General features: G+C 44.1%; 1 protein-coding gene and 1 long non-coding RNA gene across 5 annotated transcripts in view; one reads left to right on the top strand and one right to left on the bottom strand.

Annotated features, from left to right (window-relative positions):
• Positions 1-26420, top strand: part of HECW2 (HECT, C2 and WW domain containing E3 ubiquitin protein ligase 2) — a 348102-nt gene that overhangs the window by 285466 nt on the left and 36216 nt on the right. For all 4 annotated transcript variants that reach the window (XM_084779445.1, XM_084779446.1, XM_084779447.1 and 1 more), the window contains 4 exons: positions 2046-2129; positions 6730-6839; positions 19336-19456; positions 20779-20892. In XM_084779445.1, coding sequence (XP_084635571.1) covers positions 2046-2129; positions 6730-6839; positions 19336-19456; positions 20779-20892 — 429 coding nt within the window. The remainder of the gene's footprint in view (positions 1-2045; positions 2130-6729; positions 6840-19335; positions 19457-20778; positions 20893-26420) is intronic.
• On the bottom strand, positions 27-25293 carry LOC311596222. The gene is made up of 3 exons (XR_014778765.1): positions 25244-25293; positions 748-863; positions 27-569 (listed from the first exon to the last, which is right to left on the bottom strand). It is a non-coding gene; the product is annotated as an uncharacterized lncRNA (long non-coding RNA).

The following is a 26420-nucleotide window of genomic DNA, read 5'->3' as shown; positions in this document are numbered from 1 at the left end:
CCACCCTCCTTCCCTTCACCCTTCCCTGTGACTTGGAGGAGCGACACGACGTTCCTATTGACAGGACGTCTATAGACCGTGCTGCGGCCTAGAACGTAGAGACCGTTTGTGTCATCGCTTTGTCCAGTTTATGTGAACAGAGTTGAGGAGGCGTGAGCCTGCTCGGGTTCTACCTTCAGTCCAGGTGTCTTGTTTGCTCTTGGCGCTAGACTGAAGAGGTGAGGTGCCTGTTTGTTGAGGTATCTTCAAGACCCAAGCATGTTATTGGCCCTCACACAACAACTTCTTAGGTTAAGGAATTGTTTGCTTTTTCCACAAGATAGTTTTTTTTTTTTCCAATTTGGACTTATTGAAAGCTAATTCTTAGATCTCACATTTTAAAAATTTGCCAGATAAGAGGCCTTGACTTCCATGGTGTGTTTCAGAATATGATGCTAGCACTAGTGGAATGATGCCCTTTTTGATCCTGATCTTCAAGGCAGAGTAACCTGGCAGGGAATGTGGCACCATAAGCATAGTTTAAAAACAAACAAATGTCCAAGTCTCATGTCTTCATGGGCTTTTGTTGCCTATAAAGGACAGAAAAGATAGCAATGGTTAGGAGCTTCATATACCAACCAACATAAAATGGATCCAGCCCAAAGAAATCCAGGACTGAACCCTGCGCCCTGACCCTGTACGTTGTGGCTAAAGGCAAGTCAGTTTCTGGGTATCTGGGGATATTTCATCCCCGCAGTTTAACCTTACCTTCCGTCTTGTGGCTTCCAGCTCTATAAAGAATCTTAATAAGGTGACTTGGGTCTTATGAACCTAAGATGCAGAGGAGCTGGTGAAACAGGAAGTAGAACAACATGTTGTGTGCTCTGGAATCACATGAGATAAATTAGAGAAAGGACAAGAATAAAGTCATATATATTTGGCTTCCATGTTCAGTCAAAGGAAACGGTTTCAGTTCCACAGTTTATACTCTCCCCTGTCACATCTTATACATTACTATGGTGTGCTCCGGAGTAACATGAGATAAATTAGAGGAAGGACAAGAATAAATATTACAATTATGCTCATATGAAAAGTTTAAGATACAAATATGAAAATGGTTCCTGAAGCCAACGGTGTCATCACATCTATCTACAGTCAGATAATGACAGAAATAGCATGTCATGGCTGTTTGTGTTCATGTGTGTGCATGTGTGCGTGTGCGTGTGTGCGTGTGCGTGTGTGCGTGTGTGCGTGTGTGCGTGTGTGTGTGTGTGTACTGTATTAGGGATGCAACCCAAAGCCTCGTGTGTGCCAGGTAAGCACTAAGCATCCTCACCCACAGCATTGTGTCTGGCTGGTGTGTGAGGTCTATCTACAATTGTATACACAGTCGACTTTCCGAGAGTCTCAGTAACTAAGAATGTTTCAGTTTTTCGTTATTTAAAGTGGCCAGGTTCTTTTTTTACTCAAGCTACACGCACAGGTGTCAGGTACTACTGCCTGTTTTCGAGTGAGAGCGAGCTTGCCACACATAACTTGCCTGCTTACCCTCAGGAAAGCAGATGGATATTCCTACTCCACAGCTTTGGAATGTCAGCCGACCCATCTGGGTGCTTGCTTCTTCGAAGAGCACGGAGTCGACCTTTCAAATTGTTGCCTAGATTCAAGCGCACAGGTGGCCTTAGCTCAGGACGGGGACTGGTTTTACTGGCTGGGAGTAGCACTATCTGTAGCGACACTTAGGCAGCAGAGTGTGGGAAGAGAAGCACTGAACATCAGAAGTTGCTGCTGCGTGCAGGGTCCTGTCCTTGTGTGTTTTGCACTTTTTGTTTGTTCTTCCTTGTGCTGCTGGGGAGGAATTCAGGGCCTCTTGCAAGCTAGGCAAGCGTTCTGCCGCCTCATTCCAGCCCCCTTCTCAAAAGCAAGGACCATGTCTGTTGGGGATTTGCGTTCCTAAGGTGCCATATAATCGGCACCAAAAATGCTGTGACCGTGATTGAAAATATGGCTATACAGCAAGTGACACCCCAAAGCCTGACATTTGCACTGTTTCATTGCCTGCATAGGGAGAAGATCCAATTTATCCGAACTGAAGGGACCCCTGGATTGGTACGGCTCTCAAGTGATGCAGACCTTGTCATGCTACTGAGGTACGTGACACTAGAGCCTCAGGCAGAGGTCTCTCGCTGCCAGACACTGAGCACATTTTAGAAAATAGCGTGCCAGGCCAAAAATGTCTCCTTTCTCCTCAGCCTTAAGGAACTCATCATATTGAAGACTTAGGATGCAGCTTTCATAGTAACTCATTTCAGATTGCATCCAGTGTCCCTGAGATTTGCTTACTCATGCTTTTACACTGCTGGGAAGGGAGAGGTTAGACAGACAGACAAATCAAATGCCCACACAGAGTGGAACAGAAGGTAACCTTAGAAGTATATGCAGCTTAGGCCTTGGTGCAGAGCAGAGGTCATCTCTATATTTTCTTTCTATTTTTTTTTTTCTCGAAATGTGCTTTGTCTCTTTTTGTTTGTTTCCGGTGTAACCTGTTTGCTTTTTGGTTTTGAGAATTTAGGTTTGGGGGAGTGAGAAGTTTGAGGTTTGATCTGTGTTCCTGCTGGTTTGATAGCGCTTCGTGAAATTGACCCTTTATATTTCTTTTCACGGTGGTTAACTTGGCTTTAGTTTTAAATTGCTGAGGACTTTGGAAGGGCTATAATAAAGTTTTCAAAAAGCATTTCTATCACCCCTCAAGCATAGATAAATCAGAAATAAAATAATTGGTAACTGCCCTGGAGGTCACCATAGGGAATAAAGTCCTCCAGGCAATGCTTTATTTATCCTTGAGTGCTAAAGCCACAAGGTGTTGTGTTTTGTTTGTTTTCTTTCTTTTCTTTTCTTTCTTTTATCTCTACACACACACACACACACACACACACACACACACACACACACACACACGACACAGGGTTTCTCTGTGGAGCCCTGGCTGTCCTGGAACTCACTCTGTAGACCAGGCTGGCCTCGAACTCAGAGATCTAGCCTGCCTCTGCTTCCTCGTGCTGGGATTAAAGGAGTGTGCCACTGTGGCCTGGCTTGTTTGCTATGTTTATCTTGACCCTGACTCTAGTTCTGTCCTTCCCAGTGTTTGTGGTCCTTTGTTTCTGAGACGCTGCTTCCTTTGTTATCATTGAAGCAGGATTCCAAAGGGTGCAACTGCTGCCCAAAACTGTTTCTCTTCACTTGGCTCTAAAGATCCTAGGGGAGGGGTGTCACTTCTCAATATAGCAGATGACCCTTTTAACTGAGGCATACTGAGCCAGTTCTGAAAACAATATAGCCTGCCCAATACCCAGGAACACTGTTGCTCTGCTGACGCAAGAATATAATGTTTCTATCAAAGTTTACACTTTCGTTATAAAAAATAAAGTAAATAAAACCCAAAAGTCGTATGTCTCTGAAGGGTCAGCAGAAGGACAGACAAACAAGGGAGCCAACAACTTCAGGCAGCACAGGCTTTTATTTGGGGGGTAGAGGAGAATCTCCAAGAATGAGAATCTGCCGTGTGCACCCAAGCTAGGTTAGTGCAGGGCAGAAGGAGAGATGGGGAACGAATTTGAAAAGTTTCCTGTTGGGGCTGGAGAGATGGCTCAGTAGTTAAGAGCGCTGCCCGCTCTTCCTAAAGGTCTTGAGTTCAATTCCCAGCAACCACATGGTGGCTCACAACCATCTGTAATGTGATCTGGCCTACAGGTGTGTGTACATGCAGGAAGAACACTCAATACATAACAATAATAAATAAATATTTAAAATAAAAAAAATTAAAAAAGAAAAGAAAAGTTTACTTTTGGCCTGATATTGGCCATTACTAGGAGTAAACAAAAAATGGTGAGTCATGAGTGGAAGCATGTCAGGTGATGGATAAACACACACACACACACACACACACACCACATACCACCCCCGCTCGCTCCCCACCCCCAACCAGGCCAGCCATTGTCAGGATGTCTGTGGCGGCTAAGGCAGGAATTCAGAAAATATGTCTAGAATAAGGATTACTGTGGTCTCACTGCCAAGAAGCCAAAATGTAGACGCTTTTCAACGTGGCGTGACCATGGATGCAAGCCTCATTATTGATCTGTCCCTAGTTAAACAGTTTTTAAGTGGTATAATCTTAAATATTTCAGTTAATGATAGCTAAAATACTTGTACTTTGTTAAAGCCCAAAGTCTACATGAATTTCTTCTATGTAAAAATCTTACAAATAAAGAGCGAGACAACACCCTCTCCTGCTCGGGAGAACAAGCATGCTCATGGAAACTCAAGGGCCTTTGAAGAAGCTGAAGCATTCACTCAGATGGAATAATTCTATAGTTACGGTGTGTTATTCATTCTGTTGCCAACCATCATTTCATTTGAATTATCAAATATATTTGTTAATAGTACACACTGGTACAATATACTAGCTGTACCTACCTAATAAATAATTTTTACTATTTATTGGAAATGGGGAGTTTCTATCCACATTGTCAATTTTTTATTCTGTAGATTACTTTGAAGCTTATTTCAGTCAGGGACTTAGACTTATGTGCTCCCTGCATCCTTACTGAGTTAATCTGTGTCTCTTTGGGGTTTTATTTCTTAAAGAGGAGAATCAGCCCTGCTACAAATGTACTTGATTATCTGTAAGCACAGGGTGAGACTGTAGCTTTGGGACATTATTCAAGTCCAATTAAGCCCATGTAAGGCATTTTTCTATTACTGTTTAAAAATACATAAAATTTTAAATGACTGTTGAATTTGTTGTTGATTATTCATTTCCTATATCTTTTGACAACAAGGGTTATTTTTTGTTTTTGTTTTTGTTTGGTTTTTTTGTGACAGAGTTTCTCTGTGTGGCCTTGGCTTTCTTAGACTTGTTTTGTAGACCAGGCTGGCCTCAAACCCAATTGATGCAACTGCCTCTGCCTCGTGAGTGCTGGGATTAAAGGCCTGAAAGGGTGATATTGACAACAGATAATAAGCAGGTGAAGGCTGGGCATGGTGCACGCCTTTGGTCCCAGCACTTAGGAGGCAGAGGCAGGTGGATCTCTGTGAGTTTCGGGCCAGCATGGTCTATAGAGTGAGTCCAGGACAGCCAGGGCTGTTACACAGAGAAACCATGTCTTGAAAAACAAAACAAAAAACAAACAAACAAAAAACCAACAATAAAATAAATATGCAGGTGAAGAATGACTTTCAAGTAAAAGAAAGAAGAGACTCTGCATCTGGGTAAAGGAAATAAGATGGCATCTCGTGGGAATTGAAAAGTATTTGATTAATACATGTGTGGGAAGACAGTGGTGGCCATAAGACACACTTTTGTTTTTCACAACAAACCACCACTTTACATGACATTTGTAGAACCCAGAAACTCTGATATTGCCAAATGAGGCTGAAGAACTCTCGTCATATCTGGGTTAGGGAGACTGAAGCTTCTGCTGAGACAGTTTCTCTGGTGCACAAGCCATATGGTGTATGGTTTAAAAGGCTAAAAAATGTTCTTATGTTTTTAAGAATTATGAATCTATTTTACATGTCTGAGTGTTTTGCCTGCCTGTGTATGTATACCATGCATGGGTTCAATGCCAACAGAGGCCAGAGAGTCAGATTCTCGGGTGCAAGAGTTACAGGTGGCTGTGAGCCACCATGTGGGTGCTGGGAACCCAATCCAGACCCTCTAATAGAACAGCAAGTGCTCTTAACAATGAGCCGTCACTCCAGTCCCCAATGTGTCATGCTTCAAGTGAGATAATTTTTCATATTCTTTACAAATTAAGCACTTAAAAATTTCATCATCGTATAAAACATGTAGTGAAAAACATCTGTGTACCTAATCAAAGACGTAAATAAACGTACAGGTTTGTGTTAGGATAACATTTGTAAAATTAAACTACATAAAGTAGTGAATTCAAGTAACGTTTGTTTGTTTGTTAAGATAGGAGACCTAATGTCTGAATTTGAAATGAAATGCTATCCTTAACTCTTGCCTTTGTGTGATGGTGATTTAGTGTGGTGCAACATTTTTGGTAAACACTAAAGTCCACCAAAGTGAGTGCTGATGCTTTCTGAGGATGCCTTAACCATATACAAAATGTCGGCATGAATGTTCCGTGGAGTCCCATCCTGCATGTCCATCTGTCACATACCACAATCCTAGTTGAGCTGCAGGGCTTGGTGGGCAGTGTGGGGTGGGTTGTGTGGGCATGTGCTTTCAATAACTCTGCTTTTGTGGATGTATCATAGTCACGCTAAGAGACTCACACATATAGGAGATAGCACGTCAAGGACATTCTTGGCGCCACTGGTGATAGAAAGCAGGCAGTTAGGGAAGGGGTAACTATTTTTTTTTAAAGAGACAGGATAAATAGACTAGTATGTTCATAGAATGGCCTGATATACAGCCAGCAAAAGGAATATTCTAGACCCTTCTGTGTCCACACAGATAGCAGACTGCAATAATACTGTTGGTTAGGGGAAGTGGATAAAACTCAAGCATAATAAATACATACAGAGAACATTTAACAATGCATATGGCAGAATTATGTTTTACCTGTACATTTCCAAGAATAAACCAATAGAAGGGAAGCACCTGTCAAGTCACAGCGGAGAACAAGAAAGGCTCCGTAGACTCCTCCTCCTCCCTCTGCTCGTTGTGGATGCAGTTTTCTCGGCCTCTTTGGCTAATCTACATATTCCATGTTCTTTTCCCAGCTTATTTGAGGAAGAGATCATGTCATATGTGCCTCCACATGCCTTACTCCACCCCAGCTACTGTCAGTCCCCGCGTGGCTCCCCCGTGTCGTCTCCCCAGAACTCACCAGGTGAGTCTGCCTACTGTACTTGGGAATTCTCTGAGGAGCGGAGGCGGGGAGTGCTCTGCCTACAGGTACACGCTGTGTGGGATTTGCTACCTTTTAAGTAGCCCGTTTCCTTGTAAGTTTGTTATGACTGGAAGTTGATAAACAGGAGGATCAGGGTTGGTAGTGCGCCATGTCCTTCTCTCAAACTCACCTTCTGTTTTGCTGTCTACTGCCTAATATTTCTTGAAAAAATATTAGGGCACAAATACTATGTGAGCTCTTCTGATTCAAAAAGTTTGGTTGAAAGTACCGTTTTGTTCCTTTGGTTGGTTGGTTGGTTGGTTTTGGTTTTTCAAGACGGGGTTTCTCTGTGTAGCCTTGGATGTCCTGAACTCACTTTGTAGACCAGGCTGGCCTCGAACTCACGGAGATCCTCCTGCCTCTGCCTCCAGAGTGCAGGGAGTAAAGGCGTGTGCCATCACTGCCTGGCTGAGGGTCCAGTTTTGCTAGACAATAAAAACAATGTATCCACTCAAGAAATAATAGAGAATTAAAATTATTTGGTATAATGGACTTGAGGATTTTTCCCGTCGTAATCACTAATTGTATGAGATGGTGCCAGAGAAATGAATGGGCAGGTGGAACAAGCTGAGAAGCGCAAACTTACCAGAACTCTAGTAAGAGGTAGATGTGAAATAAGGAGTGCTGAGTGGCTGCGTGAGTAAATGGTACTGACAATGGTACGAAGTGGAGCTTTACAGATGAACTTCTAAGGGAAGTAGCGATGACGTTAACATCAACTGCATCTTTGCTTATAGGCAACGTGTTGTTCACACTTTGATAGCCATCAGAATTTAAACCCCTTTCAGTAGAAATCCAGACCAGACTTCAGACGTGTCACTGAACGCTGCTCTGCTCTATAGCACGTGTTCTCACATGTCACCCTGATGATAAAGCTGCGTCTAATTGAGCGCTGCAAACAGGAAAGGCTCTATTAATTGTCCATATTAACACAGATTTATTGAGCATCCAACTATGATCCAAGCACTGAATTGGACCGTGGTGGTAATGCAGTCTCTGCTTTTGAAGGGTTCATGGGGAGGTGGTGAGTCAGCCGTGAGCCTGAAGCTAGTGGTCAGTGCTGTCATAGTGAGACACCTGGGGACACAGGTGTGGGAACAGTTGTTTAGGGACAACTAAGATAACAGGTGTGAAGAAACCTTGAAGGATGGGTGGATAGAAATTTGCCAGGTGGGTAGCAGAGCACATGCCTAGCTCTGGGATTGGTCCCCAGCACTAGGTGAGGCAGGAAAGAAAAAAAAAATCTCAAAAAGACTAAACAGGCAAACCAAACTCGGGAGAACTGGAAGCTTCCAGGATGGACCCAGGGCAGAGAGACAGCTGGTTAAAAGTATAACATACACACAGCACAGACAGCAGGAACGCTGAGGAGAGAGAACAGAAGTGGAAAGCAGTGTTCGAGATTCATGTTGCAAAGTTAGGGCAGAGCAGCAGTCACTGAGAGCTTTCTGTGTGACCCGTACTCCGGTAGAGATCCTGCTTTGCAAAGGCCATTAACTTCATGAGTTTCAGCCCAGTGGCCTGTCTTTGGTCCTCATGTTACCATCTGGCTCGACTGACCACGCCTTGAAAACTGGCTTGTTCTGAAATCTCTGAAACTTGACAAGAGGAGAAATGCCAGTGATATTGGATCTTCTGAAGATAAGTTTGATGGCGAAAGGGAGGATGTCAGAATCTAAGGGACCGGAAGCAAAGAAGTCATTTGAGGGGATGTGGCATTCGCCATGATAAAGAACTGGACTTGTGGGCTAGCAGAGAAGGGAACACGGGGATGAGGGGGTGAAGCATGTAACATGCTGCGGTGCTAGGACCGAGCCCAGGTAAGAAAAAGCCAAGACAAATCCCAAGGTCTTTCCCACAATGCCCAACAGGTGTTGGCACCACCAAGAAAGGAAGAAGATGTAACTTGTAGAGAAATGTAAACGGAGCTTGAGTCCTTACATGTTTTACTGAGAAAACGTGAGACCTCTCAGTCTGAGATACCCAGAGACATGTGGGAAAACACAGTTAGGAAATACAAAGGCAATTGTAAGGTGCTGATTGACAGCTCAGAATTCCGTGTCATGACAACTGGAGCCCAGGGTACAGACCAGAGGGAGTTCTGGGAAGATAAAACCAGGTGGTCACATGGGGAACTCTCATATCTAGGGAGCGTGCTGAGGCAGGGGACTGAATAAAAGGAATGGTGGATTTTGGAGTAGACTTAGGAAAATGTTCTTAGAGGAGGCCCATTTTCAAGGAGGTATGGTTAATGCAGCCATATGCTCAGAGAATTCAGAGAAAAATGAAGTCCCAAGAGAGACCGTGAAGTGTGAAACTCATCATGTTATAAATGACCTTTGCTAAAGCAGGCTCTATAAAGCAGTAGATGATACGTTGGGTCGTGCCAGGTACAACAGGGTACACGATGCTAAGTGAATGCCACAAGTGTAGACTGCAGAGTGCTCTTTTTTTTTTAAAGTATACTTGTCACAAAAGCAGAGTTGGACAGTAGTCAGAAGCAGGAAGCTGAAGAGCTTCTCAGCTGGGGAAGTGAACGTGTGTGCACACAAGCCTCGGGGTGGTACTGATGGAGAGAAGGGAGCAGCCATGTTGCCTTCCAGCCCTTGAGAAGAAGCAGCAGCACCCCACAGGTGAAAGCAGGTTAGCGTTGGGTCAGTTAGAGACACATATATGTGTGGATGGCATGTGAAAGGTAATAGGTATGTGACCCTACAGGTAAGTTTAAAGATGGAGGGGGGAGTCAGAATTCACAGCCGGCCTTAATGAGTTGGTTTTTTATTTTATTTATTTTTATTTTTATTTTTATTTTTATTTTTACCAATGGAGGGACTTTAGATGGTTTATCTCTTGTCAGAAACTTAAGCTCTCTTTTAAAAATAAAATTGAGTTAACAATAATCAGTTCATCTCCCCTGGTTGTGTTATGTTTTGTTTTGTTTGGGGGGCGGTGGGGGGATGTACCTTCATGGCAAATATCCAGCAAACACTAATTTATTCTTATTTATTCTTTTTCTGGAAATATGATCCATAGTCTGCTTTGTCCCTCTGTGAGCAATTCATCCCTGGCATCACAGTCCATGTCTCCTTGACTTGCTGGCTTGGCTAGTTTAGGCATCGAGTCATTCGTAGAGGCCTTCCTCTTAGGTAAGGTGTGTGCTAACGCTGTTAGTGGAGGCCCTCTGCCTTGCCGTCTTATGTGTAAAGAGCAGGGCCATGTGGAGTTCTGCTTGTGCCAGCTGCGACCCCTTTTTCTAGGTTCTTCTTCCCTGAGAAAAATGTAGACGGCCAGGTCCTATCTTCTCAGCCCCCACATAAGAAGCCCGCTCTTGAAGACTGGCCTGAGCCACGGTCTTTGGTTCTTTGACTCTAGGCAGACATCCTAAGTGGCGACACAGTTCACGTCTTCATTTAATACCACAGATACATACGAGCAATTCATGGCAGTAGTGAAGCGCATTTCTGGAAACTCAGAGTTAAACATTTTTTCCAGTGACGTGTGTAATCTGGCCATATCTAAATTGCTAGCAGTGTTTGTGGTGGTTTTCATTAGCAGGGAAAAATCATCTCCGTACTCTTGGCCTGCCGCATCCAAGTGGGCTTTGTTTGATGTTGCAACCGGGACGTACTGCCTGACAGGAGTGGAAGCAAGTGTGAGTGAGTCCACGGAGAAGAAGCAGGCCTCGCTAACCTCATTTCCCCTGTGTGGAGGAATCTGTACCAGTTTCTCTGCTGGCTGTGTAAAATCAACATCTCAGAAATAAGTTTTTGAGTGGCCTGGTCCTTTTTTTTTTTTTTTTTTTGTGACTAGAATTTCACCCGTTTTAGTGGTTTGAGAATGATATTGTGAAAATTATGACAATAATAAATTTTAATGATCTTCATTTTGAGTGCCTCGGAGCCTGATAATCTCTCCGTATTTGCCCTCATTTCAAGCACATTTGCATGTCTTTTCAAGGGAAAAGGGGGCTCTGGAAACTTTGACTCACTGCTTTCTGCAGCTGTGAGAGTATTCACCTAAAATGTGTCAAAATTTTGGAATGTGAAGATTTATTTTTTCTAGGGCCTTTATAATGCCAATCCAGTCTTAGCTGTGTCCAAAGGAAATGACCTCTGAAAGCACCATGTGGTTTACTATAGCAAATAAGAAACCAAGAAGTGTATTTAAGGACAACATCTCTAGGAATTGAAATTCAATGACACCTAGTTTTGTCTCATATATAAGAGATATATAATTTCTGTGTACATTTTCCAGGAGGCTAAAACTATGATGTCAATGGCATGATAATCTGTTTAACACCACTTTCATTGAAATTTTTCATGCATGTTATTTTTCTCCTTGTTTTCAAAACCATGGCACATTGAGGTGCTGCATGGTTGGGGTGTGGGGGATGGCCCTGGTGTCGGGGTGTGGGAGAGAACTGTGGTGGCATCACTAGAGTTGGAGAAGTTGGAGCTACAAGCAGCGTGAGGTCACTGAACTCACAGCACTGAGGAGCCTCCTGGGCCCTCTCATGCTTTTCGCAATGTAATGGACCAGGAGAGGGGGTTTGTTTCTCCCCATGGCTCTTCAGTTTCCCCCAGCAATGCATCTTACCTCCTTCTCCTCTTAGAAACGTCTCTCTTCTCTTCTTGTTCTCTTTTCCTCTCTGCTCAGTACTGTTTTGATATAGCTATTTTTTTTTAAATTTTTTTTTTATTCTTTGGAAGTTCCATGCGTTCATATAAGTATTGGCTATATCTATCCACCAATACTTTCCTCTGACTCCCCCATACCCTCACCTCCCTCCCTCTGACTCCCCCATACCCTCACCTCCCTCCCTCTGACTCCCCCATACCCTCACCTCCCTCCCTCTGACTCCCCCATACCCTCACCTCCCTCCCTCTGACTCCCCCATATCCTCCCCTCCCTCCCTCTGACTCCCCCATACCCTCACCTCCCTCCCTCTGACTCCCCCATATCCTCACCTCCCTCCCTCTGACTCCCCCATACCCTCACCTCCCTCCCTCTGACTCCCCCATACCCTCACCTCCCTCCCTCTGACTCCCCCATACCCCCCTCCCTCCCTCTGACTCCCCCATACCCTCCCCTCCCTCCCTCTGACTCCCCCATACCCTCACCTCCCTCCCTCTGACTCCCCCATACCCTCCCCTCCCTCCCTCTGACTCCCCCATACCCTCCCCTCCCTCCCTCTGACTCCCCCATACCCTCACCTCCCTCCCTCTGACTCCCCCATACCCTCACCTCCCTCCCTCTGACTCCCCCATACCCTCCCCTCCCTCCCTCTGACTCCCTCATACCCTCCCCTCCCTCCCTCTGACTCCCCCATACCCTCACCTCCCTCCCTCTGACTCCCCCATACCCTCCCCTCCCTCCCTCTGACTCCCCCATACCCTCACCTCCCTCCCTCTGACTCCCCCATACCCTCCCCTCCTTCCCTCTGACTCCCCCATACCCTCCCCTCCCTCCCTCTGACTCCCCCATACCCTCCCCTCCCTCCCTCTGACTCCCCCATACCCTCCCCTCCCTCCCTCTGACTCCCCCATAGCCTCACCTCCCTCCCTCTGACTCCCCCATACCCTCACCTCCCTCCCTCTGACTCCCCCATACCCTCACCTCCCTCCCTCTGACTCCCCCATACCCTCACCTCCCTCTCAGCTTCACAGCCTCTTTTTATTTTTTTTATTTTTCTTATTAATAGCCCTTTGATTCCAGTTAGTATAGATGTTTTCATTTTTGTTAATAATCGTCTTCATCCTTATCACTGGTGCTGCCAGAATAGGGTGTCTGGTATTGGTATGCCCTTCAGTGTTCCCTCTTCAAAAACTTACTTCTTGGCTAAGTCTGAAAAACCACAGTATCAAATAGTTTTCAGTAAACGGTATGAGCCAAGCCTGATGGATCAGGCCTGGAATCCCAGCTACGTCAGAAGGCAAAGACAGGAAGACGGCAAGTTCAAGGCCAGCCTGGGCTTCAGAATGAATTCAAGGCTAGCCTGGGCAACTTAGTGAGATCCTATCTCAAAATAAAAGTTAAAAATAGACTGAGTATATAGCTCAGTGGTAGATTACGTGGCTGACATATACATGAGGCTCCACATTTAATCCCCAGGACCAAAAAATGAACAAATATACATTTAAGTAAGTAGCATGTGTGGGAACACTCATAAATCTAAGACTTTTGCTGCTCTTAGAAAATAGATAAGAGGACTTACACGCCCATGCTCTGTCTGAGCTGTCTCCATGGTGACGGTCCCTTCTTAACATACTCTTACAGTATATCCAGAAGATGACGCTGTCTAGAAATTATTGTAATTCTTATTGACTTGTTCTTCATTAATAATGGGAGATAGAGGGCAAAAGTGTGTGTGTATGCATGCGTGTATGTGTGTGTGTGGTGTAGTGTAAATGGAAAGGGAGCCAGGGAAGAAGTGGGTCTCAAGTTTGTAGTAGGACAGAGCTCTGGAGTTGTGTAGTCAAGGTCCAGGCCCCGTTCAGAGAAGAGTATAAAGCCAAGCGGATTTCAGGTTGCATACCCAGAAGCAGAAAAACACAGACGTCTCCAGAATTTGATGCCAACGCCTCTCTAGTGTCATCTGAGATATTTTGTCAGGTAGAATTCTATAGTCAGTTATTATGCAGTGTGGTTGGCATTCTCTGTTGACGAAATGAGCCAATTCAAGCCAAGTTAAAGTATAAAAGCAGCTCTTGGGCAGGTTCACTGGTCCCAAGAAATGGCGGCCAGGGAAGTCACCATGCAGAGGGACATAGAAAATCAGGGTCAGAGAGAGACAGCATGCATGCAGAGAGGAGGAGGGGGTGGGGGGTGACCAAAATGTCTAGGTTATATAGTGAAGAGCCTCGAGCGGGAGGAAGCCCTGCCCATGGGGGCTGGAAAGTACAGGTAGGGAATGAGAGAAAAACCTGAAGCCAGGTCCACTTTGCTCTGTTAAATAGGCACCTCAGCCACTCATTCCAGAGTCTGAATACCAACTCAGTGTGGTAACATATATAGCATATGAAAGTTCCTAAGATCTACCTAGCAGCGACAAAAAATAAAATAAAATAAAATAAAATAAAATAAAATAACAGCCTTAATAGCTGTTACTGAAGAAAAAAAAAAAAAAAAAAGATCCCACGATGTGAACAGTTAATAATATCACTAGCCACCCATGAAGTTGTCCTCCATTTGATCACTTCCCAGAAGCAACTGGCCTTTCCCCATGTGATTCCCGTTGGGAAAACTCTAAGGACCCTGAGAGGACTGACTTGCTGACAGGGCGTGCCTTCAGTTGTGGCCGTGGTTCCCATACATTTCTATCAGCCCAATCTTCCAAGTACATTTTTTTGGTTTCCAGAACCAATATAGCCTCATTCCTTCCCTGGAAGCTCTTGGCAGCTGAGCCTGACTTGTATTAATTGTATGGCCGCTGCTCTTGGGAATGGTGGCTCACACCCATAATCCCAGGAAGGGAGAGGCAGGAAGATTTCAACTTCTAGGCCAGCCTGAGTTATATAGCAAGACTCTGTCTCTCCACCACCTCCCGCCCTCCCCCCCCCCCCCCCCGCTTTTACTTCTTAAAATAGTTTTATATTAACCATAAGCATTTTTGTAGGTTATGTTAAACAATTTATCAGTTAATTTTTATATTGTTTTAAAATTTACTCTAACAACACTGTCCCTTCCCACACCACAAAATTAACCTCTCAGAATTAATCATGGTAGTACTTTTTCAAAACTATAGATGGTCAGAATTCTATTCATAAATTACAAGGAGGAACACACAGCTTTACAGCTACCATTGAAATAAGTCCCATGAAGCTGTGGTCTGTTTCTAACATTTGAAACTTAGCTCCCGGAGTCTGGCATCCATGATAATGCCAGATTAACCTTTGGAATTATACAGTTCTTTCAATATTAATTCTGTTGAAAAACCATCAATGCCTTCCTATAGTGAAAAAAAAAACGAAGTTATTCCAATTAAACTCCAATGTAAGCTCACTCAGGACTCTGCTCTTAACCTGTGCCACATTTCCTACCTTGTCCCCCAGGCCGTACCTGCTGTCAGCTGTTCCTCAGATAGGTCTTTCCTGAACCTGCCCATCTCATCTCCGGCCTCACAAGACAATCCATGCTCTACTACTAAATTCTCAAACTCTACTTCAGACTCCTCAAAAAAAAAAAAAAAAAAAAAAAAAACAAACTCTACCTAACTTCACGTTGTTTCCCATCTGTCTTTACTCTTAAATACAGGCCAGGAGCTGTGTGTGCTGGCACATGCTTGAGATCCCAGCACTTGAGAGGTGGAGGAAGGAAAATCAGGAGTTCAGGCTATGTCTGGCTACACAGTGAGTTTGAAGCCAGCATAGTTAAAAACAAATGCAGAATTTAACAAAGGCCAGCAGCATAATTTACACTGTATTGTTTTTGGTTTTGTTTGTTTGTTTTTGAGACAAGGTTTCTCTGTGTAGCCTTGGCTGTCCTGGACTCACTTTGTAGACCAGACTGACCTCGAACTCACAGAGATCCACCTGCCACTGCCTCCCGAGTGCTGGGATTAAAGGCATGCGCCACCATTGCCCGGCTACACTGTATTTTTAAGTGAAATATATGAGATTTGGGGGGGGTGTTGAGATAGGGTCTCTCTGTGTAGCCTTGGCTGTCCTGGACTCACTTTGTAGACCAGGCTGGCCTCGAACTCACAGCGATCCGCCTGCCTCTGTCTCTCAAGTGCTGGGATTAAAGACAGAGATTATTATTATTTATTTTTACAACAGAACTGTTAGCAAAAAAGTGTGTCTGCCTTGAACCATTTATGTTACCAGATTCCCCATCATTAAGTCCCTTACCCAGAGTATAGATGGAGGGAGGGCTGACTTTTAGTTTACCTGTATTGAGAGTGACCAAATGGGATTTCCCACCACCTTTTGGGCATCTCAAATTATACAGCCGTAGTGTATATAAGCTACTTCTTAACACAGCCAACGAAGGGGATGATGTTTCCTTTGAGTCTGTAAAGAGCTTCCTTCAGTCTTTGATCTTCCTTTTCTGTTTCCCACCGATGACTGTGGTGACGCTGATTCACTTGGCTGCATTCCGAGCTGTCGCTAGTTTAGAGCTTCTTGCGCAGCTCTCTTGGGTTTGTTGAGGCAGAGCGGTACCCTGCCTGGTCCCTCAGTCAGCCAGCAGCGGCCTAGCACTCACACTCACGTGGCTTATGTCTCCTTGAGGTGCAAATGACTTCTTCGAACACACTGGCCACCATCTTCCCATGTCACCGCCCGGATGCTGCCCACTCGGCTCACTGGTTGCACTTAAGCTTCCTGTAACTGAGCCCTCAGAGTGGCTGAATTTTGGAATCATCTGGAAAGCTGTAGAAAACACTTAGGCCTGGGTCCTACCCCCACAGATTCTGATGTGATGGTTTTGGGTGTGGTCTGAACCTTGGAATTTTTAAAAGTTTTCTAAGAGATTCTAATATTCACTCAAGATTGAGAACCACTGCCTAGGATTCCCTTTTGCTTCCTGGATCTTTTTTTAAAGGTTGAATTTATTTGTTTTATTATGACTTAACTCTTAGCTCTTTGAACCAAAGGTTTGTAACTCCTAGGACAAGCCTCCAGGCCGATTGCTGGTCAGGAGCCAGGCTTGTCACTACCATCCTAAAGCTCCTATATGTTTGTCTATACGTTGAGTGTGTATGCAGATGGCATTAGCAGCAGCACACAGAGGACATCTTATGACACAGCCGCTGCACAGTGTCAGGCACAGATGAACTCATTTCATCCACGGGAACTGACTAATCTCTTATGCAGAGTGCCCGTCGACTGTCGTATCCAACTCAGTATTTACGCAGCTTCCAGAGTCCCTGGCATAGGGTCTGGATAGGAAACTGCTTCCTCATTTTCCTCACTAGCAATGTGATAATGAAAAATCTTAATAACCAGGTCCTAGCCTCCCTGTGGCGGTTTCTCAAGCTGCCCCTATGGAAAGTGCGTTATCTGTGATGTCCCGCAGGTGCTTATCAAACAACAGCTATCATTATTGTTAGGAAACTCTGTTGTCATCCGAGCTTCCCAGGCTTGCCCCCTTGCTTTTCCACTGGGACTAATTTGTATTCTCATGGTTGGTGTTCCTCTGAGTCACCACACTCCTGACCAGTTCTTAAACCCTCAGGCTTCAGCTGGTGTATAAACTCCTAACTGCTTCTCCACCCTTCAGTCTCTCTTCCTCTTTCCCACTCTTTATCTGCCCAATACCCTCCAATCAAATTCCACCTGACCACCCTGCCCCCACCCCATCCTGTCACTAAGTCCCGCTTCTAATTGGCGCCAGCCTTTCTGACTGATTAATTTCTTCTCATCTTTCTTTCTTTCTTTTTTTTTTTTTTTTTAAACAGGGTTTCTCTGCATAACAGCCTTGGCTGTCCTGGAACTCAGGCTGTAGATCAGGCTGGCCTGGAACTCAACAGAGATCCATCTGCCTCTACCTCCAGAGTGCTGAGATTAAAGGTGTGTGCCACCACATCCAGCTACTTATGAGTTTTGTGTTATTTAATTTCTTGTTGTGATCAAATACTAGACAAAAAGCAACTTACTGGAGGAAAGGTTTATTTTGGCTTATATTTCAAGGGGATACAGTCTGCCAGCCACGTCAAGGAAGACCTGGGGGTGGGAGCAGATGGTGGCTGGTCATTTTGCATCCTCAATCAAATAGCAGAGGGTTGGATTTCAGGTACCTAGCTCTCTTCTTTTCACTCAGTCCTGGATCCCCGCCCCCCGAAATGTGCTACTAACATTTAGGGTAGGTCTTCCTACTCAACTAAGAGGACCTATAAATTCCATCACAAATGCTACTCAACTAAGCAGACCTAGAAATTCCATCACAAACGCCCTCAGGTTTGTTTCCATGGTAATTCTAGATCCTATCGGCTAGGCAATTAACCACTTAGGCTCCAATTAAGCTCCTCCCTCAGGTCATTTCCATTTTGATCTCCGCTCACACACATTACTTTTCGGTGACATTACTATTATCTTCCATACCACTGATCTCAAAGGCAAATACCCAGGAGGTCAGGCAGGCAGTGTCACTGAGTGGATGGAGGGAGTGGACCCCAAGGAAGCAGATGCCGATCTCCTTACAAGCCAGTTGTAAGATTTCTCATAAGTTTTAAGAGAAAACCCTGCTTTTCTATTATTTGAAATCTAATAATTTTTACATGCTGGCAATTAATCTTTAGTCTTTTTTTTTTTTTAAATCTAGGGGCAAACAAAGTAGACCTATGAGGCTGGATTTAGCCCCAGAGCTGTAGTTTTATCTCTTCTGCTTTACAGTTTATATACCATGCATTTAAACCTTAATTATGTCACCTGGAGTGGTGGTGCACACCTTTAATCCCAGGACTCAAGAGGCAGAGGCTGGCTACACAGAGAAGCCCTGTCCTCGAAAAACAAACAAACAAACTTAATTATATCATATTTTATTTCTGTCTTCTCAATCAGGGCTTCCATTGTTGAATATAACACAAGATAAGCAATAAATAACCATCTTAGCTAACTTATTTGTTAAAGAAAATATTGCAAGGCACTATGGTTCAAGCCTGTAACTGAAGCACTCCTGAGGCACAGGCAGAAGGATGGAAAATTTAAGGCCTATCTATGCTAAACAAAACAAATAACAGCAATGAAACTCATATATATGCACACAACCAAAAAAAAAAAAAAAAAAAGAAGTTAGGAAACAAAAAAAAGAAATCTCATAGAACTTGTATTGTGTGTAATGAGCAGCAAGACCGTACTTTCTTTTCTGGTTCCTTTAATTGAGTTGGGAAGTACTTTGTGGAGACTGTTTTTGTCATGTCTGTGTCTGATTCCTCTATTCATCACTGGTCTAACATCCTAGCGTGCTACTTAATCACCTGTGACACACATTTTTCTGTGGAAAGAGGAAGAAGCCATGTTTAATAAGACTTTATTAATAACATTTGCTCATCGAGTGGCATAAATACCTTTTTGTTTTGTTTTTCAAGACAGGGTTTCTCTGTGTAGCCTAGCTGTCCTGGACTCACCTTGTAGACCAGGCTGGTCTCAAATTCACAGAGATCTACCTGCCGCTGCCTCCTGAGATTACAGGCATACACTACCAACATGCCGGGCTAAACAGGATCTTTATTCTCATCCAAAAGCTACAAACAAGAATTTTTCTTAAGACCTTCTTTGAGCTTTGTTAAAGCTTCTTGTGTGTGTGTGTGTGTGTGTGTGTGTGTGTGTGTGTGTGTGTGTGCGCGCGCGCACGCGTGCATGAACACATGCATGTTGAGAGTGATGCAGAAGCGGAAAGCAGTGTGTCACTTGTCTTGCTAACTTGTGGTAGTCTTTTATAGTGGAGTGGATTGCACAGGGCACAGATCCAGGCTGTCCTTTTGTGGTTGCTGCAGGTACTCAGCGTGCCAATGCCCGGGCTCCAGCCCCTTACAAGAGAGATTTTGAAGCCAAACTAAGGAACTTTTACAGGAAGTTAGAAACCAAAGGCTACGGACAAGGCCCCGGGAAATTAAAGTAAGTAGTAATGACACAAACCACATGATTTAGATGGTACGTGGATAGGAAGCAGTTGGGGGTTTGGAAAATTGGTTGTCACACAAGCCTTTATTTTCATGGACATTATTATTTGGGAATTTATGAATTACACCTTCACAATGTAAAATGTTGCTCAGGAATTAAGCACTGTTATGCTTACCTTTCCCGTCAAGCTAGGACTGTGTAAAGCTATAGACAAAATTAAAGATGGTTACTTTTTCTCCTGAGGAGTACCTCTTTGCTGGCCCATCTGATATTTGTGAGACGTACAGTTATCACAATGTTGTCTTCTGCGTGTTAGTAGTTCCTGGGCCCACATGAGTGGAAGGTAATGAGTGATCAGCTCTGCTTAGCTCTGTGAAGTGAGCCTCACTTGATATAACAGAACCTGCTCCGGATGCTGCGTCTGCCTCTCTGTAGCCACCTCCCCCTTCCTACCTCAGCCCTATGCCGGGCACACACTTGAGCTCACTACCCCACCTGTGAGGAGAGAAAGTCACCGGTTGCCTTGGGTGCACAAGGACCAGCCCCCATGTTCACGGCCCCAGGCACAGGAAGGTTTGCTCAGGCAATGCCTCCTTTGTGGGCCTCCAAGCACATCAGCTCAACCCAAATTCGAGCTCTCTCCGAACGATGCTTTTTCTGCCACTTGAATTACCAAGATCTTTCAGAGATTCAGGCACCCTGTCGCTTCTTTGTCATTACTACTGACAGTAAGATAAATTGGTACCTGTAGAGGATGCCTTTAATTGTCATCATCACAATAAATTGCCACAAACATCATTTATTTTTATCTACCCTTTAGGGAAAAAAAATCTTAAGATTCACTTAATTTAAAATTTAAAGTAAGTACAGTTGTAAACATGTTTTGCTTGCAGGACACACACACACCACACATAACACACACACACACACACACACACACACACACACACACACACACACACACACACACGGAGGCACCCTCCTGGTTCTCACTGGTTATTCAGTAGTTGAATTCCATGCTTAGGAACATTCCAGTCTGAAGGATTACCTCATAGCATTGTTCTTTCTTTAATAAGCAACTTCTGTCTCTGTCTCTCTGTGTCTTTCTCTGTCTCTGTCTCTGATTATCTTGCGTAAGTTTGCTGTTCTGTTAAAGAGTTAAAGGCAGATGTTTATTTAAGTGCAGACAGCAATGGCATTAAGCAACTTCCCTCCTCACCTGGTTAATTGTGGCAAATAGAGACTAAATGGCAAGAAAAACAAGGAATAGGAAACAACCTTTTAATGTACTTTTCACATTGCCTCTTCCCGGACAGGTTAATTATCCGGAGGGACCACTTGCTGGAAGATGCTTTTAATCAGATTATGGGCTACTCCAGAAAGGACCTGCAGAGGAATAAGCTATATGTCACCTTCGTTGGGGAGGAAGGGTAAGTAGAATAGAGAAGTGGTCTGTGCAGCACAGGCTGTGGCTACGGAGCGGATGTCTCTGTGGTTCCGAAAACAGGAAATCCTTCTGGCAGGAAATGTTGTTCTCACATGCTTGAACATTTTGACTTTTTTTTTTCCTTCTTCTTCTTCTTCTTCTGGTGTTTCAATCATTTGACAAAGTTTTTTTTTTTTTTTAATTTAAAATAACTCTTACATAACATTCATTTTTCTCAATTAGAAGGCCGGTTTGTTCACTTTTTTTCTACATTTATGGTTTGAAGGGGGAAATGGAGCTTTGGGGGGGGGGTAGGAAGCAAGGGACTACAGTTTACATCTTGTTCTCCACCCTGGCTGACTGAGTAGAATGTATGTCACCTGTTCAATAAGCCTTGGTTGAGATTCACGGATTCTGCTGCTGTGTCCGGAAACACCCACAGCCACCACGCCAATGCCTTTGCACTTGTTTTCCCGCCTCCAGGTCTCTCCCCTGGGGAGGGCAGCCTACCTCCCAATAAACCGCCTACTGTAAACCGTGCAACATGACTCTTCCATGAGTGTGCTCATCTAGATAAGGCTTGGGAAACGAGGGGCTGGGGCTCCCACACTGACTCTGCTGCGCATCCCCCCCATAGACATAGCATTCCCCGATAGGCCCCCTCCTTCTTCTTATCTTAGGACTCAGGTGCTTGCTTTGTAGCTTGTATCTACTAGACCCAACTTAAAAGCACCACGCAGTCATCTAAAGTCCGCTTGTGTTCTGTTCGACACGGTTGGCTTGTGCGTTTATTTACTCAGCTGTCCTGAGGCACTATGGACCTTGCCTATATGCTAGGCCAGCATCCTGAGGTGTATCGCCTGTGCTTTTCTAGTTTTTATTTTGAGAGTGGGTCTTAACAACCTGCTTCAGCGTGCCTTGAACATAGTCTGTAGCCCGGAGAGACCTTGAAAATTGCAATTTTCCTGTGTCTCATCTCCTTGCAAGTGGGGCTTATAGGCCCATGCCACCAGGCTCAGTTGTTTGGACCACTTTAGGAACGCCCTCTCAGGCATACCCAGTAATGAAGAATAAGGAACCACAGTGGTGATGTCCAACCACTTTGGTCCTTCAACAGATGGTAAAGCACTGCGTGAATTATGTGTCCATGGACATGGACAAGAGACTAGCAAGAACAAGACCTTAAGTCTTTCTTCTGGCACTCTTGGACTGTGTTGGGATTTAAGAAACACCCTGCCGTGTCCTTAGTCTGTCTGGATTCTGGGGTTTTTTGGTTTTTTGTTTTCACCTTGGAACGTTTTTGTAGCGTTCCAGGTGATGACTGAAAACATGGAATTTGGACTTGAGCTTCCCTGAGGCTTCAGCCTTTCATGACTAATGTGCATATTTAAATGGACTTGTAGCTTGTGTTAGTTTGCTCAAAGATGCAGGTGCACAGTTGAAAACGGAGGCAAGTGTTGTTAGCCTCTTCACAGGTATGCAAGGGATTTCAAATATTTCCTTACAGGACCAGTCTGGTCTGGATGAGAATATTTCTCGCTCCCAGAACTCCAGCTGCCTTTCTTTATTATTAGACCGCAGGTTCCCCCCCCCCCCAACACACACACATACACATCTTGCTTATGTTGCTTAGGCTGGCCTTGAACTCTCAAGCTGAGGTTACCTCAGCCTCCAAAGAGCTGGTAGCCAGGTCTACAGATGCATTCCTGGCTTGGCCTACAGTTTGTTGAGATCTCATTGATGTACTTTAAAAAGCGCTAATGGACACATTTGGGTAGACCAGATGTCTGTCGAGGGAGATCACCCTGATGTGGTCTACCATATTTTGAACTGATGCTCTATCACTTCCAAGTAGAGCTAGATGTCTTTTTGTTCGATGACCATGGGTGATCAAGTGCTTCCTGCCCCTGTCACTTGTCCACTTCCTCTGACACCAAAGGGAAGAGAGAGAGGATGTTCTGGGAGTGGTCTCAGAAGAAATAATCCTGCATCTGCTCCTCCAAACACGAGCTATTGGCGCTGGGCTCCTGGACTAAGGCTCTGTCACACCAGTGTCTTCATATAGGTGCTAGATATAGGCTCCACCTTCAGTTGTACTAAGAATACAGCTGGTGGCTTTGAAACATGAAAACTGTGCTCTTGCTAAAAAAACACAGAAACCTCAAAACTACATCAAAGTTTAAGGGAAAAAAAAAAAGACACACTTCTCTCTGGATTGTAAAGAAAATGCCTACATTTTCCCCCTGAATTTTAGAAATGGAACTTTTCTGTTATTTCCTCATCTCCAGGGTTTTTCTTTTGGTCTGTTGGTTGGCTTTTTGCTTTGGTTTGGTTTTTTGGGATTGTTTTTGTTTTGTTTTGGTTTTGGTTTTCGAGATATGGTTTCTCTGTGTAATCTCTGGCTGTCTCGGACTCAATTTGTAGACCAGGCTGGACTCGAACTCACAGAGATCCACCTGCCTCTGCCTCCCAAGTGTTGGGGTAGTTTTAATGCTGTCAAATTGTTGTTGTTTTAAGTTCTTTGAGTTTAAGTCTACTGTTTGGCATTACAAAATAAGTATGTATGTTATTCAGATATTGGTTCCTAGGGTTTTTTTGTTGTTGTTTTTTGTTTTGTTTTGTTTTGTTTTTTCAGGACCAAGGTTCCTTGAACAAAGTATTGATTCTAGGCCTGGGTCAAGAATTTTATGGGAGATGGAGCCTGAAGTGTCTTCTCCTGCGTGCTATAAAACAGGGGAATTTGTCAACAGCCCAGAGCTACAGGGCACAGAAGCCAGCAGAGTCCCCAGGGACCAGAGTGGGAATAAGATCAGCTACACAATGAATAAATAAAGAAATACTGAGTAGTAATTTCAAGGGAGTGGACACATGATCAAATGAAGAAGTAGATTGGAGAAAGAAAAAATCTCTCCAAATAACTCAGGAACATGTCATAAATGTGGATGGTATAGTGACCTTCTCCCCCAGATAATACAGTAAGGATAAGGGGACAGAGAAGTGAGTTTGTTTGGTCAAACCTGGCAAATGCTGCCTCCAGTTGTGATCATGTTGACAGTGTGTCCTTCACACAAGAACAACCTTTATCCATGTGATCTTCCTCCCCAAACCCATTTTTGCAGTCTATATATATACAGGAAAAAGTGAGATGATTCCCAGCTGAGGGGTGTTGTAAAAACATCTCACCAATACTGAAAATCATAGAGGACATAAAAACAATGACAGCAAAACCAGAGGAGTTTGAGAGAATGCTCTAGTCTAGAAGAAGAGAGCCGAGGAGTAAATGCCTACCACTTCCTAGATGAGATTGTAGAGCAGAAAAAAAAAGATACTAATTTAGTGGAAGTGAATGGAATCTGGATAAGCATACGTTTTATCAATAGTTGTACATCAGTATTGGTTTCCTTTAATATGACACTGTTACGACAATCACTGAAGCAAGTTTTGCAAACAAAACAGAGTTTATTCCCAAGGAAGTGGGGCCCCGAGTCACAGATCTGCCTGCCCAGGGATGGTGTTTAGAGGTCTCAGTGGGCTAAAGCTTGGTCCAGTAGGGAAACAGAAGTGGAGGCCGGGTCCACTCCATGCATAGTCACCCTCTTCCCAGGACCCACACTAAGGGAAAATGGGACCATTAGTGTAATCTAAAAGTGTCAAATAAGACACGCTTGTGAGGTCCTGGTGAACAGTTGGTGGCTTCTGCTGGCTTGAGACAAACATGGCTCCAAGTTCCTGAAAAACAACTTAGGCAACCAGTGCCTCAGAGGTGTTGTCATCAGAGAGGGTGATGGGAGGGTACTGACTAGCAGCTTGGCTTCTAAAGTTGATGATAAGATCAAGGGAGGCTAGAGGTTTCCATCAGCATTTCCATTAGTGTTTCCATCAGATGTATGGATGAGGAATGTACTGTACTGATTTGAGGCATTGATAAAGGCTATATGCAAGAGCTCTTGTACTATCCTTTTTATGTTTAAGTAAAAAAAAAAAATCTAAAGTAATAGGTTTAGCAAGTGAAAACATTCGGTCCTGATTTATAGAGATTTAGCCGGTTTCCTTTTTGAGTTTTGATGTCGCCTTAATGTTAGATGAGTCATTCCTCTGGGTTATTTTCAGCTGTTTACCCTCTGTCCACCACCTACACTTGGTAGAGTAAATGCATAGAATTGATTTTGGGAGAAGTCTAAATTAATACTAATATTAGCATATTATTTCGTGTTAACTTTATGCTAGCCAGGAGGGGTTAATGGTTTGCAGTTATTGTTGATGCCCCGGCTCAGTGACTGTACTTCTAATCTGACACAGCCAGTCTACCTTAACATAAAGAACAGTGGATGTACTTCTTAAAACAATGTGTTTACCTGCCTTCCAAAAAAGGTGTGGAGTAGTGGCTCTGCAGAAACAGTAGCTGTGGTTCACGCTGTTTCTTCACATATAGCTGCAGCGCGATGTGTAGATTGTTCCAGAAGTAAGGACTCTGCAGGACACTATTTGAGGCAGGATCAATTGCAGACTATTGGAAACGCCTGACTCTGTTAACAAAAACACAAACAATCATCCTCGGGCCTACGAGTGTAGGTACATTAGAACAACTTATTTGTTTCACTAAAATGATTTGTGTGTGTGTGTGTGTGTGTGTGTGTGTGTGTGTTAGCCTTGGCTTTTTACAAAGTAGACAGTTTCTAAGCGCTGTCTGGTCATTAGGAGTTTAATTAGGCTAGAGCTGGGGGTTGTTTCTAGGCACTAGAATTTCCAGCACAGAACAGTTATCTTATCTTGGAATGTTAGGGGAGGAGAGCACAGAAACCTATTTCTGATGAGGCTCACTCTGCCTAGGGGTTGCATGTGGGGTGGGGGAAGGCAGTGGGGTGCTATTTATTATTCTTCAGCATATTGTTTTTGTTTATTAATAATCCTAGCAACCAAAGCCCACATGGTATCAGCACTCCAGATCTCATAAGGCATCCAGGCCATTAACTTTTTTTTGTTGTTGTTTTTTTTTAAGACAGGGTTTCTCTGTGTAGCCTTGGCTGGGCGAAACTCACAGGGATTCACGTGCCTCTGCCTCCCCCAAGTGCTGGGACTACAGGCATGTACCAGGCTAATTAGCTAATTCTTTGTACCCTCAAACAGCGACCTAATAATGTCCTAGACAAGAGAGGATGTTTTGTGATTGTTCTGCCTCTCTTTTTCCTCTTGGCAACTCTGGAAAAGGCACCTTTATTTAAGAAAGAATAAATTTCATTATGTGCAAAGTGCTGTCAGGATGACGTCAGTCATTAGTCTTGTAAGCCACACTTAGACCAGGGAGGAGTGTATGCAAATAGTTTTAGTTTGGGTACCCATGTGTAGTATCTTACTGCTGAGCTCCTTCTGTATTTCCCTGGGAAGTAAAAATAACCATGGAGGATGACCTGAGATCGTCGTCTCCTCTGCTTATAAGTTACCCAGTAGTGCTCCCCCAGTAGTGCTCCCCCAGTGGTGCTCCCCCGTATATCCAGCTATACAGCCATAGATCTTCATTTGAACTTGAGTTGC

The sequence above is a fragment of the Acomys minous genome (assembly GCF_964271855.1).
Source record: "Acomys minous genome assembly, chromosome: 4".
NCBI classification, from domain to species: domain Eukaryota; kingdom Metazoa; phylum Chordata; class Mammalia; order Rodentia; family Muridae; genus Acomys; species Acomys minous.
The sequence above is the reverse complement of the archived record's forward strand: the minus strand, read 5'-3'. Positions and strand labels throughout refer to the sequence as shown.